This window comes from Musa acuminata, chromosome BXJ2-9 (genome assembly GCF_036884655.1).
Source record: "Musa acuminata AAA Group cultivar baxijiao chromosome BXJ2-9, Cavendish_Baxijiao_AAA, whole genome shotgun sequence".
Lineage (NCBI taxonomy): Eukaryota > Viridiplantae > Streptophyta > Magnoliopsida > Zingiberales > Musaceae > Musa > Musa acuminata.
The window spans coordinates 42,043,626-42,063,616 of NC_088346.1; the positions used below are offsets into that span (position 1 = coordinate 42,043,626).

At 36.3% G+C, this 19,991-nt stretch overlaps 1 protein-coding gene across 1 annotated transcript; it reads left to right on the top strand.

Moving 5' to 3' along the window:
* The first annotated feature begins 17,808 nt into the window (after positions 1 to 17,808).
* Positions 17,809 to 19,213, top strand: LOC135622044 (adenylate isopentenyltransferase-like). Its single transcript, XM_065123675.1, has one exon. It carries the CDS (start codon positions 18,110 to 18,112, stop codon positions 19,211 to 19,213), a length of 1,104 nt encoding a protein of 367 aa, XP_064979747.1. The 5' UTR covers positions 17,809 to 18,109.
* The last annotated feature ends 778 nt before the right edge of the window (positions 19,214 to 19,991 follow it).

Consider the following 19,991-nt stretch of genomic DNA (forward strand, 5'->3'; position numbering starts at 1 on the left):
AAATGCTAATAATGTTGGATTGATGATCTAATTTGATAATATTAATAGTTATACATACAAACACGTTGAAATTTGTATGTTAATCTTTTAAGTGTAATGGTAACCAATAAGAATACTGATGAATTTTGGATAATCTTTATAATGCATAGCATGCACGTTGCACTAATACATGATGACAATATGAATCAGTCAAACTACCTCTTGTGGTAAGATATGCTTTCACTATGATGGGATAAAAAAAGAATTTTGTATATAAATAAATACTAGTAGGCTATAATATATAGTGGAATTAAATAGAAATCATAATCAAATAGGACACAAGATTTACGTACAAAATCCCTCCAATGCAAAGGGTAAAAACCACAAGGCAAGCTAGAGAACATTGCTTGGATGATTGAGAACAACCTCTACATTATCCTCATCTTATTTCCTTTCCTTCTCTTATTCTTCTGCTCTCAACTATCACTATTGCTTCTTTTTTCTACCCTAGCTACCACACCTCTAGGTTAAAAGAAAAAAGAGTTTAGGATAAAAGTGAAGAGGGTTAAAGCTAAAGTGGGCTGTGGGTTATTAAAGCCCACTATGGACTAAATAATGGGCTATTTGCTTAACAATCTCCCCCTTCAGCCCATAAAGGAGGTTGTCACATAACTCAATGTGAATCCATGCTGACCAACTATCGGTACATTTTCAGTCTTGATTCAGGTAAGGTCTTTGTCAACATGTCTGCTCCATTATCATCTATGTAAATTTTTTAAACTTGCAACTGCTTCTCTTCAAGAACATTTTAAATCTAGTGGTATCTGATATCTATATGTTTTAACTTAGAATGAAAAGTTGGGTTCTTACACAAATGGATGATGCTTTGGTTGTCACAATGCACTACATAGTTTTCTATTTTAGCCCTAATTCTTATAAGAATTTTTTTATCCGTAACATTTCTTTACAAATCTTCTATAGTAACAATATATTATGCCTCTATGGTAGAGAGTAATACACCTTTAAAATATGGATTATCATGACATAACTCCCATTGTAAAAATGAGTACAAAACTTGATGTCGACTTTCTCGTATCAATATCTCTTGTCATATTTGCATCTATATAACCTGTCAACACAAGTGATCTATCTCCAAAGCTTAAGTAAATCTTAGAGTTTCTTCTAAGATATCTAAAGATCTACTTCACTATTGCCTAGTGTTATTTGCTTGGATTTGTAAGAAATCTACTAACAACACCCATTTGATATGCGATGCCCGGCTTCGTATATACCATCACGTACATTAAACTTTTAATTACTGAAGCATAAGTAACATTTTATATTTTTTTCTTCTCCTCATCACTTGATAAACTCTACTCTAAGTACAACTTGAAGTGACCAAAAAGAGGAGAATCAATTGGCTTTGCATTACTCATATTGAACCTTTCTAATACATTCTCGATGAATTTCTTTTATGACAACCAAATCTTCTTGCTTTTTCTATCATATGAAATCTGCATACCTAGTATTTGCTTTGCTGATCCCATATCCTTTATTGCAACGGACTCACTCAGTTCCTTCTTCACCCTGTTAATTGTAGACATATCTTTCCCAAGGATAAGCATGTCATTAACATAAAGTAAGAGAATGATAAAATCTTCACTAAATTGTTTAATATACACACAATGATCTGAAGTCATCTTTTTATATCCATTTTCAATCATAAATGAATCAAACTTTATGTACCACTATCTTGGAGCTTGCTTCAGTCCATATAAGGTCTTCCTTAACTAACTAACAAAATTTTCTTTAAAGCCTTCTAGTTGTTTTGTATAAATTTTCTCTCCAAATCATCGTGAGGGAAGGCTATCTTCACATCCAATTGCTCAACCTCAAGTTTAGGCTAACAGCAATACCAAAAGCAACACAAATAAAAGATATTTTAACAACATAAGAAAAAAATCTCTTCAAAGTCAATACATTTATTTTGACTAAAGCCTTTCACAACCAATCTAGCTTTGTACTTTGGTTGAGAATAATGTTTTTAAGTCTTTAACCTGAAAACACACTTGTTTTTCAAGGCCTTCCTTTCCTTTGGTAGTTGCACTAAATCATATATGTGGTTTTTCTATAGGGCATCCATCTCTTCCTTCATAGCGATTAATCACTTCTTTGTCTGCTCACTTTTAACTATTTCATGATAACTCTCTGATTCACCTGCATTAGTAAGCAATATATACTCACATGTAGAGTATCTTCTACAAGGTTGATATTATCTAGAAGATCTTCTTAACTGAGGTTTTACAGGAAGTTGCTCTCTATCTTCTTCCTACTCAACATGTCTTGCAAATAGAACAATATCAGGCTCTACATCATTTTCCTGCATATCTCTCCTATCATCTTGATGTATTGGAAGAGTAACTAGGTTATAGTTTGCTAATCCTTCTACAGAAGTCTTGGCTGGTGCCTCCTTATTCAAATCCACAAGGGTTTGATCATTAAAGAAGACCACATATCTATTTCTAAATACCTTGTGATTTGCTCAATCCTAAAACCTATAACCAAACTGATCATATGAGTAGTAAAAAAAAAATATTCTTTTATCTTACCATCCAGCTTAGATCTCTCAATGTTTGAAACATGTGCAAATATATGACAATCAAATAGTCTTAAATGTTTGTAGGAAACATCTTTTCTTGACTATATATGCTCAGCAACATCACATCTAGAGTTGTATAGGGTGACACATTTTTGAAAAATTTGGGGTTTTCATTTTCTGTTCTTCCGCTGAATGTCGCCCCTAGATTTCTCTATATTTATAGCATAGACCCAAACCTTTTTGGAAAAGTCATCTATAAAAATGACTAAATAAGTATATCATTGATACTAGGAATATTAATAGATCCACTAGGAGTTTTTATCCTCAAAGGATCATATACAATTATATAAATAAGGTCCAAAGCATATATTTTTCTAGATAAAGCTATAGGGAAATCTAAGAGTGACATCACATGTGTAATAGAAGAACAAAAAAAAAATTTAGATTTTCATAAAAAGGTTTTATCGTTGTGCGAAGATTGGTGCGCAAAACTTGTGAAACTAAAAACCACGTGTAAGACAGTTATGTTACTTAAGAAGATTGTATATCCCTGAATTCCTACAGATTTGTGGGAAAGGATGAAGGAGGTCAACTTATCTCCTCTCTAGCGGTGATCCACATGACAAAGGCTGCGAAGACGTTACTTGAATCGGTGCCCAAATCTTCACACACCCCAAATATAGGCTATTGGCTTATGAGAAGGAGAGAGGAGAATAGGAGGTGACAGCCAAAAAGGTATAGCTTATGGCCTTTTGGTTCCCTCCTATTTATAGAGACTCGCAATCAATTTAACCCTAATGGATCCTACCCTATTGGGTATTGAATCTCCATCCAACAACTGAAGTCTCTTAAATTAGTAAATCTCTATCTAATAATCTCTCATTGGCTCTTATTAGATCTCATATATAAGATCCAATAATTTATGGGCTTATTAAATATCTAATAAGATAGAGGCTCCAACGAATATCTTATCTCTAAACCTCTACTCGTCGCAACTCCTACCATATATGTATGACCCTCTAGGCTTATTATCGAGCTGGCCATAACTCATATCTATCATAACACTTTCTGACTTAGTGAATTATTATCTTCATAATAATTCATAATAATTCACTTGACTCATCGACTATAAACATATTATGCCTCTGCGCCACATTCCCAACCTTTGGACTTATATATATTCAGTTACTATATATCTATAGTCCATCATCCATGTAATACCCCAAAGATCATATACCGGGCATTGTGCTATTAGGTTTATACGATTTTTACTCGAATCTCGCTCTAATCGGATTCTCTTAAAGAATTCTTTTTCTCTCAATCCAAATGACCCTAGTCATGGATTTGCTTAAGTAAAAACACATGAGATATTCCTCTCATGACATCGAGAGAGAATGATCCTCTATCGATACTTAATAGCCCTTGTAAGGTTGGCTTTCACTCCTGATAACCGGTTGTACTAGAATTTCCTCCTTCTCAAAGAACATTGCTTTCCTAGCTATAAAGACATTTTGGTCCTCATGATGATAGAAATAATACCCACAAGTTTCCTTTGGGTATCTCATGAATTTGCACCACTCCATCTTATATTCTAACTTATCGGGATTATGTCTTTTAACGTGGGCATGACAGCCCCAAATCTTAACAACCTTAAGATCGGGCTTTTTCCCTTTCTAAATCTCATATGGTGTAGATACTACCGACTTAGTTGAAATTCTGTTCGGAAGGTAAACTACGGTCTCTAAGGCATATCCCCAGAATGAGATGGGTAGGTTGGCAAAACTCATTATGGACTGCACCATGTCTAATAGTGTGCAATTCCTCATCTCGGATACACCATTAAGCTAAGGTATATAAGGAGGTATCTATTGAGACAAAATCTCATAGTCCTTGAGGAATTGGGTGAACTTTGTACTTAAATACTCACCTCCTCGATCTGATCGAAGAGTCTTTGTACTCTTTCCAATCTGGTTCTCCAATTCATTCTTATACTCCCTGGATTTCTCAAAGGTCTCGGACTTATACTTCATTAAGTACACATGTCCATACCTTGAGAAATCGTTAGTGAAAATAATGAAATTGGAGTAACCACCTATGTCATGAGTTGGCATGGGACCACATATATCACTATATATGAGTTTCAACAACTTAGTGACTCTCTCTCTCGAGTTCCACTAAATGGAGAGGTGATCAATTTTTCGCGAAGGCAAGGCTCACAAGTTGCATATGACTAATAGTCAAATGAATCTATATATCCATCCTTTAGCAACTTTTGAATCCTTCCCTCATGATTTTGACTTAGCCTAAAATGTCATAGGTATGCATTGTTTACCTTATCTCGTTTCCTTTTAGACTCGCATTCATGATATGTGGAGCAATGTCTAGCATAAACAAACCATTATGCAATATTCCTTTTGTAATGTTCTTATCATCTAATAATAATGAACAACTATTATTCTAAAAAATTAATTTATATCCACTAATTGTTAAACATGAAATGAAAATAATATTTTGATAATATAAGAAATAAAATAATATGCATCTATGTAATAATAGCTCCACCAAGCAGATGTAGGGTAACCTCGCTAATAGCTACTACAACAACTTTTGTTTCATTACCCATCTTGAGGTCCATCTTGCTACTTACCAATTTCCTAGGTCTTGCTAGAACCTACAACAAATTACAGATATGATAAGTACTATTGATATCCAATACCCATGTGTTATTATAAGATTCTGACAAATGGAGACTAATCATAAATGTACCTGAAGGTTATGTTTTGCCCTCTCTATAAGGTACTCATTGCAGTTCCTCTTTTAGTGTCCATCTTTGCTGTAGTGGAAGTATTGGCCTTTGTCCTTTGTCGAGTCTTTCTTAGCAATTTTTGCTTTACCTAGTCTCCTCTTGCCCTTGCCCTTCTTAAGGGATTTTTCTATCTTTCTTTTTGTCTTACTAGCATAAAGAATTGACTTCTCCTTCTTGATAATGCTCTTTACCTCCCTCAACAAATTGAGGAGCTTAGGGAGAGTCACATCAAATTTGTTCATATTAATATTCATTATTAATTTAGAAAAAAGAATCTGATAAGGACTGAAGCACAAGGTCAACACACAGGTCAACATCGAGGACCATTCCTAGACTTGTGAGTTTCTCTATCCACTCAATCATCTTTAGGACATGGTTTTGAACCAGTGTCCCCTCAGACATCTTGACACGGAAGAAGCTCTTGTATAACTCGTATCGTTGAGTTATTCTATATTCCTCAAATAATTTGTGGAGATATAGGAGAATGGATCCGACATCCCTCTTTTCATGTTGTCTCTGTAACTTAAAAGTCATGGAGCCTAACATGTAACACTGAGCAAGAGTAGAATCATCTATGTACTTCATGTAGTGAGTGATCTTATCTTCGCTTGTCATTTCCTTTGGCGTAAGTATCACTGTATCAAGGATGTACACGATTTTCTCCATTGTGAGAATAATTCTTAGGTTGCAGAGCCAATCCATATAATTTAGACTAATGAGGCGGTTAACATCAAGTATATCACGTAAGGGATTTAAAAGCAATATATTTTTTAAAAAATAAAGATATAACATAAATAAATAGCATGTAGATTTTATAAAAATAAATAATTAAGATAAGGACTTCTATTTTAATATACTCCCATTATTTTCTCACAAAACACATAAATCACTCTAGAATGTGAATCAGAGGCCCCCAATAAATTTCTAGTGGGGATTGAGATCCAATCGACGTCTTAACATAACCTCGAGGGACTCGATCATTCACGCAAAGCCCGTAAAGGTAGGCAACTCTTGCCAATCACAACTCTTTGTGATTCTCGTCCTATTCGACCTCTAAACCACTATGGCCTCAAGGGACTCAACCAACCATAATGTTCGGTTAAGTCATCACCATCATTACAAAACGAGTCTGATTCGATGATATATCCTCGAAGAACTCGACCAAGTATACCATATCCTTATGTCACTGATGATATCTCTATGTCATAGGTAAGATATCTAATCATGATATAGGTGAGCCTCGAGGGACTCGACCAACTCAACCTACGTTGGGAATTGGTGCCTACCTATAATGATGGAAGGCCACATGGGTCAATCTAATTGCCTTACATTTACTAACTTCATATTATTTAGAGAGGGGATTTTGATTTGGTCTCCGTGTCATACATATATATATATATTTAATATATATCTAAATCATATATAAGTATATAAACATATCTAATAGGTGTATAAGCAATCACACATCACATGAGCAATCACACAAGACGATCATGAACCACATTCTAATATGATCAGGCCCGAACCAATGGGCTCAATCACTCAAATCAATATCTATGTATGTAGCGGCGTATCTCCATGTCCTATGATCATCCATCTCATCCTTGTTGTTTCTATCGACATCTCGGTGTTTCTCCATATATCGCAATCATCTGTCTTGGTCTCGTGGGTCCCACTACTGCCTCCATGCTCCTACTACGCCTACTCGTATAATTACAACTTAATCACAAGCACACAAGCTCGACAATAAACGAGAGAAAAAATTGGAAGCACATAAGCCCTAATAATAATAATAATCACATCATAAGTACACACATCACATGGTCTATGATCATCTGTCTACATCATATATCACATATATATTATTATATAGGACTACTAGATAAATAATAATAGTTGATTAAAATTTTAATTAACTAATATTTTTTGAAATTCGAGACATGTAAGAATTTTTCTGAATTATAAAGGATATGTTGGTAATTTGGATAGAAAGGATATATTATAAAATTTTTAAAATTTATAAGGGTAAAATAGTCCTTTTCAAAAAAACCCTCCTTGCTTTTGCTCTACCTCGCAGCCATTGCCACCCTATTGGCGACGATCACTATGTCGGGTGGCGCCACTGTAGGTGTTGTGCCTGTAGGCGTTGCCCATGCGGGTGTTGATGTGGGTGCTTCTCGTAGGCAACCGGTTACAGACCATTAGTGCGGATGACCTACCTACGGGCACTTAGCTTGTACGACCTGCTTGCTACAAGTAGGCCGCCAGCCATCGGCCACCTACATGCAGGTGGCCAAGGCTTCAAGCAGCCTTTGGCCACTTCTAATAGGGCAATAAGGGCAACAATAGTTGTTGTCCTTTTATGCCTTTGCATTAATGATTTTAACGTCAAAAGCTTTTCCAAAATATAACACACATAGTTCAACGTGTGAGATAGTTATGTTACCTAGGGAGATCATATATTCTTAAATTCCTATAGATATGTGGGAGAGGATGAAGGAGGTTAAGTGTCCTCTTCTCTAGCGGTGATCCACACGGTAGGGGCTGCGAAGATGCTTCTAAAATCACCGCCCAAATCTCCACACTTACTATTTGAGGAGAAGAATGGGAGAGGATAATAGGAGCCTAGCCTATGACCATTTAGTTCTCTCATATTTATATAGGTCCCTTGTTAACTTAGCCTTACTGGATCTTTCCCTATTGGGTACTAGATCTCCATCCAATTACCCAAGCCTCTTAGATTAGTGGATCTCTATTCAATAATCTCGTATTAACTCTTATTGGATCTCATCTATAGGATCCATTAATTCAGGGGCTTAATAGATATCCAATAAGATAGGGGCTCCGGCGGATATCTCATATCCGAACCTCTACTCGTCGCAACACCTACCATATTTGTGTGACCCTCTAGGCCCATAATCAAGCTAGCCATGAGTCATACCTGTCAGAACTCCTTTTGACTCAGTGAATTATTATCTCCATAATAATTCACTCGACTCATCGATTGTAGATGTTCTAAGCCACTATGTCATAATCTCCAAACGATATTGGGGAATCCAATCATTTGGATATATGTATCCTCAATTACTGTGTACCTATAGTCCCTCATCTATCTAATATCCTAGAGATCGTATACCGGGTATGGTGCTATCAGGCCCATACGATTTCTCCTCGTATCTCGCTTTAATTAGATTCTCTTGAAAAACTCTTTCTCTCTCAATCCGAATGACCTTGGCCAAGGATTTATTTGAGAAAGAATACATGAGATATTCCTCTCATGATACTGAGAGCGGATGATCCTATATCGATACTTAATAACCCTCGTAAGGTTGGTTGTTACTCTAAATGACCGATTGTACTAGATTTGGTATTTCTAAACCTATAAGTTTGGTATTAAAAATTAAAGTACTCATACAGGACATCCTTAGTGTCTCAAGTCAAAGGATAAGGTACATCACTAAGACCACTAAGACGATGAAATTATTGTCTGATAATAAGGTATTATCAACCATCCAACATTCCATGAGTAGATTAATCAATGAACTCATTATCTAATGAGCACCTGCACTATAACCCTAGTGTCCCCACATGAGCAGTTATGAGACCAACCACCTCTATCATATAGACAAGTATACAGCACACTAGCCTATCTGGTTATTTCGATGACCATCTCGAGTAACCTATGACTAGGATTATTTAGGGTTTATGTTTAAAGGTAAATCGATCTCATTATCATGATCTCATCACAATCTGATTCTCATTGCACAAATCCATGAATATTACATTATGTATATGCAACAAGCAATATAAAGTAAAAAAATACTATAATAATAATAAGCAAAAACATGTATACAGTATACAAATCTATCCGATTATCTAAATATCCCTCTCGAATAACCTATAACCGTAATTCTATTGGGTTTATATTTAAAGGCGAATCGATTTCATTATCATGATCTTACCATTTTCATTGTACAAATCTATGGATATCATAATATATATACGTAATATAAAGTGAGAAAATAACATAATAATAGTAAAAAGAGTACATACTATGTCATACATATCATCACTCATGTGATTGACTTATAGGGCACCTATGATTAGCAAAAATAAGACTAGCAAAGGAAACTATATATTGTTTACCAACCAAACAATCAATATAATCGTTCATATATATACCTTTGAGATTTGGGTAATACCTTTCTCTTTGAAAGAACATACAACCCCTTTTTGCTCATGTGTCTCTATCGCCTATGTCACAACTCCGTACTGAAATCTTTTTCTATAGCATTCAATTGCTTACCATAAGCTTTAATTTGCAATCTATATAAAGTGTGACATTTCTTCCCACTAACTACCACAAGAGAACTCTTTTTGAATTTTCATTACCTTATGTGAAATATGCTATTAAAGTCTTTATCATCTAGCCTTCCAACTAAAATTAAATTTAATCTTAAGTCAATCATATGTCTCACATCCGTAAGTACCAACCTATAGTCAAGGTTAGTCTTTATGTAGATATCACTCATGCTGATGATGTTTGTCATGTCATAGTTGTCCATCTTTATAACACCAAAATTTATAGACCTACAGGTAGTAAAGAACTCCCTTCATGATATAGCATGATAAGAAACACCTATGTCAATCACCTACTCGAGATCCAGACACATACAAGAAAAAATATCATTAGAAGTAGACAAAATCAAATAGTCACCATCTTATACTGTAGTTGTGGTATTCTTTTTTAATTTTATAGACTCTACTTCTTTTCTCTTTTTCTTGCTCTTCTTAGGTTGCTTGTTTTGATTCTTATAATATCCTTTCTAACCACAATTGTAGCAAACAATATCTTTTCTTGATCTTGACTTGCTTTTACCTATGCATAAACTACTTCTATCCTTGGACTTTGACCTTCCTTTGTTCTATCAGATAAGTACATATGAATCAATATAAGATATTACTAAATTCCTTCTTCTCAACTCCTTATTCAACAAATTGTTTGTTACTTGACTCATAGTGACAACATCATCTAGTGTAGAATTACTAAGGAAAACTCCCAACTTTTTAACAATGAACTGAGAAGTAACAACGCTTGCAACTCATTATCAAGAGATATTTTTATAGAGAATAACTAGTTAGTGATACTTTGCATTTCATTGAAATGTTCAACAATAGAAGCATTCTCTTTATATTTCAGGTTCATAATTTTTTTAATAAAAAAAAACTTTGTTATCAATTGTTTTTTTTATAGAGACCTTCCAACTTTTTTCAAAGATAGTACATAGAACTTTCAATAGAAGCATGGTGAAAGACACTATCATCAAGCCACTATCGAATAAACCCGATTATTTTTTAATCTAATCTCTTTCACTTATCATCTATCATAGTTACGGGCTTTGCATTATCTCCTTGCAAAGGTCTATATAAATCATTACAACACAAGAGATTTTTCATTCTTAGTTTCCATTTAAGTTAATCATGTGAGAAACACTACTAGCCTCCTTGTTTGAACATAAAAATTAAATTATCAAAACCTTACTCTAAAACCAATTACTAAGTTAAAAAAAGAACTTAGTATATGAACAAATACTAGCAGGTCGTAACACATAATGGAATTAAACGAAAATCACAATAAAATAGGACACCAAGATTTACATAAAAACCCCTCCAATACAAAGGGTAAAAATCATAGGGTAAGCTAAAGAAAATATATTATAAAAATAATAAACGTATAATGAAAGTCTCTTGCCCAAAACCCAAGCAACAATCATAAAAGAATAATATAGATACAAGGATTACGTCACTGTGCATAATATCCAAAATATCCCCAAGTGGTCATAATAATAATCCATTACAAATTTGATCTAGCATGATATGAGAATACTATCTAGATGATTAAGAATAATCTTTGTATTATCCTCATCATTTTTTCTTATTTTCTTATTCTTATGTCCTCAACTGTTATTCTTTTTTTCTGCCTTAATCGTAAGAGGTTAAAAGAAAAAAATTAAATTAAAAATAAAGAAGATTAAGACTAAAGTGGGCTGAATAATGGGCTATCTACCTAGCACACTAATCTTTCAATCCATGAGTATTATCTTTCTTGCCTATAATTCCTAATCTTCTGTGGGATTAGATCAATAGTTTTCTACTTGGAACTTGACCATGCAAAACTAAGAATTGCACTTATAATTTACACCCAAGAAACATGCTACAGAACCCATTGTGGACTCACTTCACTCGAGAATAGACTCTCCCTCGGTACAAACTCGTCAAATAAACAAGTGAAGCGAGTCGCCAACGAGTTAATGAGTACATGTAAAGCACGTGAGTCAGTAAATAATAACACACGGTGCTCAATGTACACTCCGTTCTCAATGTTGCGTGGTTTTAGGCTCACGCAATCAGTTTCAATTGGTGCTCTTATTCTCTCTCTCTCTCTCTCTGTCTCTTCTCTTCTCTTCTCTTCTCTTCCTTCGCCCTTACTCCATGGACAAGCATTCCAAACTTTGGAATCATAAGAGCCGCAGCTTCTCGGAAGCAAAAGCTTAGCTTCACTATGAACAATGATTTGGGCACATCTCCTCCTCCTCGGCATCTGGACTTCGCAGAGCACGCAATGAATACGTACAAAGTACGTGACTAATATTGCAGGACACATGCAGCCATGTTAAAAAGACAAATGCAATGCATCAGCCCACTGTGTACAATGTGACGTTTTTATTTCCTCCGTACTTCCCAAGAAAACTACAATAGATCGGCTATTACATGTCTAATGATCTATGATTAATTATAGATTATTTGTTATAATTAATCATCATATTTTAATCTTTATATTTTAAAAAATATATTAAAATATTTATATTTATATTTATATTTATAAAAATAAAATATTTAATCTCGTTTTCTTCTTATATCATGGTTTTACTGACAGAAATATCATACGTGCTCAATGATAAATCAAAATGAGATAAAGTTGGTATATTAAAAATAAATTTTACAATATTTTTATTAATAAAATCGACGATGTAAGGAGAAACAGAGTTAAATGTTTCACTTTTATAAGTATAAAGATTATAATATAATTTTTAAAAATATAAAGATCATTATACTAAAAATAACTAATTATAAAATATAATATATAATTAATCTTGTATCTGATGGCATATGCTTTTGTTTACTATGCACTTATTAACATCGCCCTCTTATAAAAAGACGAGCATAAGATGAGCATTGGTACCATGATTGTTCGCATAAAAGATAATATTTAGAGTTAAAAAATCTATATACATGATTGTTCGCGTAAAAGATAAGATTTTGAGTTAAAAAATCTATATACATGTTTTAGTTCAACATGATAAGTGAAGGACTCGCCAATATGATCTTATTGAGAATTAGGTGCGTGCCTTTCTCTAAACTAATGCAAAACCTTTTAGTCGTTTAGAGTTGGTTATCATGTGAGAGAGGAGATAAGTAAAAGTGAGGAGAGAGGGCTGTCATGTGAAACAATGGATTATTTCATTAGACAACCATTGTGCTAATATTTAGATGAGCAAGTTGCAAGTGTTATGTGGAGTTGCAGAACTGTTCTCCTTTCTGCGTAGATATGAAATATAATAAAGACTTAAGGTTCATTTTATTCTTCATGATTTTGATCATGGATCAATTTAATCTTTATTATTTATTTGTGTCTAAAATAATCTTTATATTTTTAAAAAATATATTATATAAGCTTATCCCATCAAATTTAAGTTAATAAATGTTAAAATCATTATATGTTAACTCACAATAAATCATTAATATAATGACAAGTATAATTTAAATTTTTAAAAAAATTAAAATATATTTTAACCCCTTTGATTTTGGTCATAGACCACTTAAGCTCTTATGATTTACTCGTGTATAAAATAACATCTATATTTTAGAAAACGTGACATATAAACCCTTCCAATCAAGTCTGAGTTAACAAACATTAAAGTATACTTACGTTATATGTTAGCTCATAATAAATCATTAATATAATAATACATATAATTTAAGTTTAAAAAAAGAGTTAAAGTTTAAGACGAAGAGACAAAGGAAAGAGAGGTTAGAGGTAGAGGTGAGAGAGAGAGTTGCACCATCATATCGTAGGCATGACTAGTGTGAGCATAAGAGAGGATGGAGTGGCAGGCGATGGAGATAAAGACACCTAGGAGGAGAAAGAGGGATTAGGAGACCATTGCATACCTAACGTTATACTAGTCAATACACATCCACCTGAGGTAGGATTGGAAACTCGTCATTAGCATGAGAGAGACTACATGTGTACAATGCCTTACTAGACAACAGTGGCTCGGTGCTATTATTGATGATCATTTTCATAATGACGTCTCCTCTCGTCATTGATAGTGGTCTCAATTTTTTTTAAACTTAAATTACACGTATCATTATATTAATTATTTATTATGAGTTAGCATGTCACATAAACAAACTCTAACATCTATTAACTCAAACTTGGTAAAAAAGATTTATATGCTATATTTTTTAAAATATATAAATTATTTTAAATACGAATAAATCATAAGGACTTACGTGATTCAAGGCTAAAATCAAATGGGCTAAAATGGATCTTATTTTTTTTAAACTTAAATTATATATATCATTATATTAATAATTTATTATGAGTTAACATAACATGTAAGCAAACTCTAACATATGTTAACTCAAACTTAACAAAATTGAGCTTATATATTAAGTTTTTTAAAATGTAAATGTTAGATATGAGTAAACTATAGCATATGATCATTCATTAATCATCAAATGTAAAATATCTACTTATCATAATGATACACTCATCTGCCATCCTTTTCAGTAACACAATATAGAAACCGGTTCTAATCGACGAAACACATCAGAAGTTTTGGTTGCACAAAAGCCATTAGAATCTAAGCCATGACTTCTAACGCAGAGATGCTTCTTGTCTGCAGCAATTTCGGTAGCTGTCAAGCCATTTCTTTAACCCTCTTCTGTCCATCTGCAATGGAATTGTTTCAGCATAATGTGGAGATGTAGTCACGTACATGAGACTTAGGTCAGAGTGTAAGATTAAACAAAGCTAATGATAGTTAGTGCAATAAGACCATTGGACAACAGCTAAACCTCTGGATTCTTCGCTACACACATTCTTATTATAAGGTACAAAGCTTCTGCAACAACTGCTTCAAGTTGGAGTTCTTCTGACCTCTCTCTTGAATTGTTTCTGTTCAGTTGTTGATGCTTTTAGAAACAAAAACAGAGATCACTTCTGACCTGTCTCTTATATATATATAACCCACTGTTTAGCTATTTCTAAATGTTTGAGAAGCACAATAGTGAAGACCTCCACAGCTCATAAAACACAAGCATGCATGGTTAGTCTCATGGTGGTGGTCCAAGCTTTAGTTAAAGAAGAGCTACTTTCTCATCAAGTGAAGTAGAATAATATGAATGTCTTGAAGAAGGTACAAGTTTATGTTACCTTATGCAAGTCTGACTTCTCTTCCTTCTTTGAACCGCTTCATTCTTCATTGGCTCTTCTCTTGGTGAGCTAAAACTACAGTAATTATGATCTATACTCATGCCCTTATGCCTGTTAGACTAGCTTTATCTCACTCTTTCTTTTGTCTCTCACGGTAACTACATGCAACAAGATGAGTTCTGAAGCAGGAGAAGTAAGCTATGTCGCTATATATCAATGTCATACTTTAGCATATTCCAACTAACATAAACACAAAGAAAGAAAGAAACGTCACATAATAGCAACAGAGATGTAACCCTACTTGAAACCCTAGCAATAACAAGCCTTTCTCTGACCTCTGTTCTCCGAACATACCATGTTTTCTTTAAGAAAATTGCATGTACATGCAATTGACTGCTTGCCAACCTAACACTAAGAAATAAGTACTCGTAGTAGGGTGAAGAACGCTGGTACTATATAATGCATCTCTTTCAAATTTGTGATCAAGGAAGAAAACTCTGTTGACATTGTTAATACAGAAAGGTAATGCTTTTCTAAGTTTACGTGCATGCATCACAAAGCTGCGGGCTAATATAGCTTTCTCTAAGACCACATTGACTTCATGTTGAAGTCTGAACCTATGATCCAATGGAGTAGGTTATCACATCCTTGGAACAACAGAGATGGTTCACTGATCTTTCTCTTTATGCCTAATGTTTGTTTCCTTTGGTAGAATATGTTGTTTGTTAATTTCATCCATATCATTTCCGTATATTTTATTTGTTGGCTTGGGAAAATGTAGAAGCTCATTGCCTTTACATCTCAGTATAGTTCACTATAACAGCTGTGTTGTGATATGCCTAACATGATTTCTAGTGGAGTGATTTCATTGAAATCAATATGCAGAGAACTTAAGCATTTAACTAAGCCAATCTTTTAGAAGTTGATCACCATCAAACATGCACACTATGCACATTTAACTTAAGCATGTACATTGATATTAAATTATTAAGAGATTTTAAGCATTTAACTTAAGCTAATATTGTAGAAGTCACCATCAAACATGTACATTGGCGTGACATGCCATACAACAACTGATGCAATCAAACAAAAATGAGGTTGTTTGGCACATAGAATTGAGTCTTACACTTATGTGGTGTGTCCTACTACATAAAGCTTGAACTTAGCCATGGATCATGAAGAAACAAACTAAGACTTCTCATCTCCTACCAAAAATATAAGATCCATCTTATGTCACCCAAAAATAGTTTGAAGTGACAATATAAAGTGCCAATATTTATTTTATTCTAAATAAAAATTATGACTGTTTATTTTATTCTAACTTTTTGTCACTAAAAGAAGCTTGCACTTGTTATGAGAAGATCAGTAATGAAAATAGAAGTGTCGAGTTCATAGAGATCGTGAAATTGTAAAATTTAATTCACACTAGACATTCCAATAATAAATCCATGGATTCAATGAATTTTATTGATACATCAGAAGTGTCTCATCACACATGTTCCTGCATCTGTTTTGTTTACTAACATCTTACTGTTCTACTGTTCTATTGAAAAATAAAAATGATTATTAATCTTTTTTTAAGATAAGTGGATGGTTAGCATTGTATAATATCATTAAGCAACAAAAGAACAAATACATCTAGAAAGATCTAAAGGAAAAAAGATGAGGAGAAGAAAACTAACACTTTGTGGCAAACTAGCATCCATTACTGGCAGGATTAGCATCTTTGTTAGAAGAGACAATTGGCTTCATCCACCTAATCCATTTCAAATCATGTCTTCCACATAATTCCCCTACAGTTGATGACACCAAAATGTTCATTTCAGACTTCAATAGACAAAAACATGCTCGTGGATGTAGTGGGTGCTTTTCATGTACCTGAGAGGCAGCACCATGGAGAGACAACCGGCCGGGATTGGCACCATCTCAAAAGAATCAAACACCTTTGAGGCTTGCCATATGCACCAATTTGATTCAAGGTCGGTGACAGAGAGGGGCCACTTTGTTGAGGTCTCCACTGCATTTCTTTCATCCTGCTCAAAGAGGAAGCTGAAACCAATGCCGATGACGTCTCTAAGCCCCTCGTCTCCATCACCTTCTTTATCAGATCCTGAAAAGGAACGAGAATGGGACAATGCAGTGCTGTAATGTCCTCAAAGCCAGTCCATTATCAAACTCGCCATGGGTGCATGGAACCATCTTCATCTCAGGAGATGAAGTTTGTAAGGAGTTGTTGTTGAGGTTATAATTCGGTTCTTTAGAATCTGGTTCAAACTAGACAGCCACATCCATGTTCCTGAGCATGCTTGTTCAACACAATAATGGGAAGTGTAGTTTAGGTCACCCCACACCCCCCATGTGTACCCCAACCGAGGCACGGAGATGGCTTCTTCCCCTCCCAAGAGCACACCATGAGTGCTCTCCCGCTGCAAATCATTAAACAACTATTACTATGTGGCACAAGCAGAAGGCTTCCCTATGACCAAATGGGGCTCAAGTGGCCAGCATCAGTGCCTTGCTCTGGTCTGGTTCAACCCAAGCAGGCCATTGGTTGCCCCCACCACCCTTCCCCCAACAGGGACAGACAGCCTCTTATGCAGTGTCTGATCCCAATGCAATTGGCATGGTCCCTCACTCTTCCCCATTCGATCCCCACCCAGTGACTTACATAGGGTAATAATATGAAGTACTACAAGGAACTGCCCAGGTAGCAAGCAGCGTACCACACTCTGCTCGCCTCTTCTCATTCCCTCTCCATTCCCAGTCGTGAACATTATTTTACTGCAATGCATTGGGAACTGACCTGTAGGAGGGAGAGAACGCGAAGCGAATGGAAGTGCAAGAGGGCAGAACACAGGCACTGACACTTGTCCGGCATGGCAATCGAAATGATGAAGCTAATTAAAATAAGCATGGTGGTTACTGGTTTTCGCAAGGAGGCTCCATCAACCTCTCATATATAGGGAGAGGGAGAGACAGCACAGGGTCAAGCCAACAACAAAGAACAGCTTGAGTTGAGAGAAGGCTCGGCCACCTAATTAATGTCATTGCCATCCCCCGACCTTTCTTTTCCTCTCCTTTTGTGTGTCAACTCTGAAGGATAACACTGAACACCGTCACCTGAGACTCGTGTTATGCCACTGCTCTCGCCCGCCTTCCATTTGTTGAATCTCTTTGCGACACAGATTGGTGGGTTTGGCCAAGTGCTTATTTGTTGGGCTATATGAGAGTTCTACTCACCAGAGGGGGCAACGCAGCTCTACTCCAACACCTCCATCGCCCGGCTTCGGTGCGCCTCGGACCCGCGACGGTCGCAACGGTGCCGAAACGAAGCTGCCATTGGCAGCGGGACATGTGCCGGAGGTGTTACTCTTCCGAAGATTATTGTGTTGAGGACAATGATGACGGAAGGAAGGAGAGCGTGGTGGTGGTCATGGGCGCCACGGGGACGGGGAAGTCGAAGCTGTCGATCGACCTGGCAACCGAGTTCTCCGGGGAGGTGGTAAACTCGGATAAGATTCAGGTGTACCGGGGACTCGACATCACCACCAACAAGATGCCGGTCGCGGATCGCTGCGGCGTGCCGCACCATTTGCTGGGGAATCTCGACCCAGCCGCGGGAGAGCTCCCGCCGGCGGCGTTCCGGGAAATGGTGGCCCGCGCAATCTCCGGGATAACCGGCCGAGGCCGATTGCCGGTGGTGGCCGGTGGGTCCAACTCCTTCATATACGCCGCCATGGCCGGTAGCTACGACCCCGGGCGGAGCCCATTCGCCGGTGGCTGGAAGGCGGGGAGGAGGAGGGAAGGGAGGCTGCGGTATCGGTGCTGCTTCCTTTGGGTCGACGTGGAGGCTGCGACGCTAGCGGAGCAACTCGATCGGCGGGTGGAGGAGATGGTGGCGGCGGGGATGGTGGAGGAGTTGGGCCGGTATTTCGAGGCGGATGAGGAAGCGGGGAAGTTGAGGCACCCGGGGCTGGCAAAGGCGATCGGGTTGGCGGAGTTCCAGGAGTACTTCCTGGGAGAGCGGCGGGGGACGGCGCCAGCGTATGAGGCTGCAGTGGTGGCCATCAAGGCGAACACGCGGCGGCTGGCGGAGGAGCAGGTGTGGAAGATCGAGCGGCTGAAGCAGATGGGATGGCCGCTGCGGAGGCTGGACGCCACCGCGGTGGTGGCTGCGCGACTGGCCAGGGAGGCAGCGGAGGCTGAGGCGGCGTGGGAGAGGGACGTGGCGGGGCCCGGCGCCGCGGCGGTGGAGCAGTTCCTAAAGGAAAAGTCGGAGGGGCACCTGCATCACCACATCGTCCCTTCTCCTCTAATTTATGCTTAGCTTTTGTTCATAATAAGAGCGGAAGAAAAAATTGGTAAAGAAGGAACAGTAAAAGCAAAGTGTCCGAAACTCTTTTCTTTCTTTTTCTTGATATGTTTAATATGTCCAAAATCTAAAATTGATGCATAAATTTCAAAACATACGAATCAGTCTTTTAAACAAACATGACTCTCCTAAAACCTCCTTTTAGGTCTCATCTTGAAAGTATAAAACCGCTTTTGTTTTAATTAACTGTCCCACAGATAATAAATTCAATCAGATCAACCTAATCAAGATGATTAGAACGGGTCTCTTACAAATGTTCGCAAGATTAATTAAATGAGTACAAATGTGGAACCAGCAGGTAAACCTTAGTCCATTTTTCACTCTAAATGTGTCAAGCGTCGGGCACAGATTACAATGAAAAATCACCTACTCCATAAAATACCCATTTAGAGGAAAAAAAAGAGAACATATCCACCGGGTCGAGGGCATTATTATAAGATACAAAAGCTTTCTTTTTATTAATCGAATTAATTATATATCATCGTGTAATTAGGTATTATTTCGATCTTTATATTTTTAAAAATTATATTAAAAATCTTTATATATATATATATATATAAGTAAAATATTTAAATCCCTATAACTTTTGAAACGTAGGGATCGATATTAAAGATAACTAACTATATAAAATAATATATAATTAACCTTTATTAACCAAAGAACAATTTGTTCCCATTAAAACTGCATCATAATTCTCCATAAATTAAGAGCTACACAGTCGAGAAAGCGATCC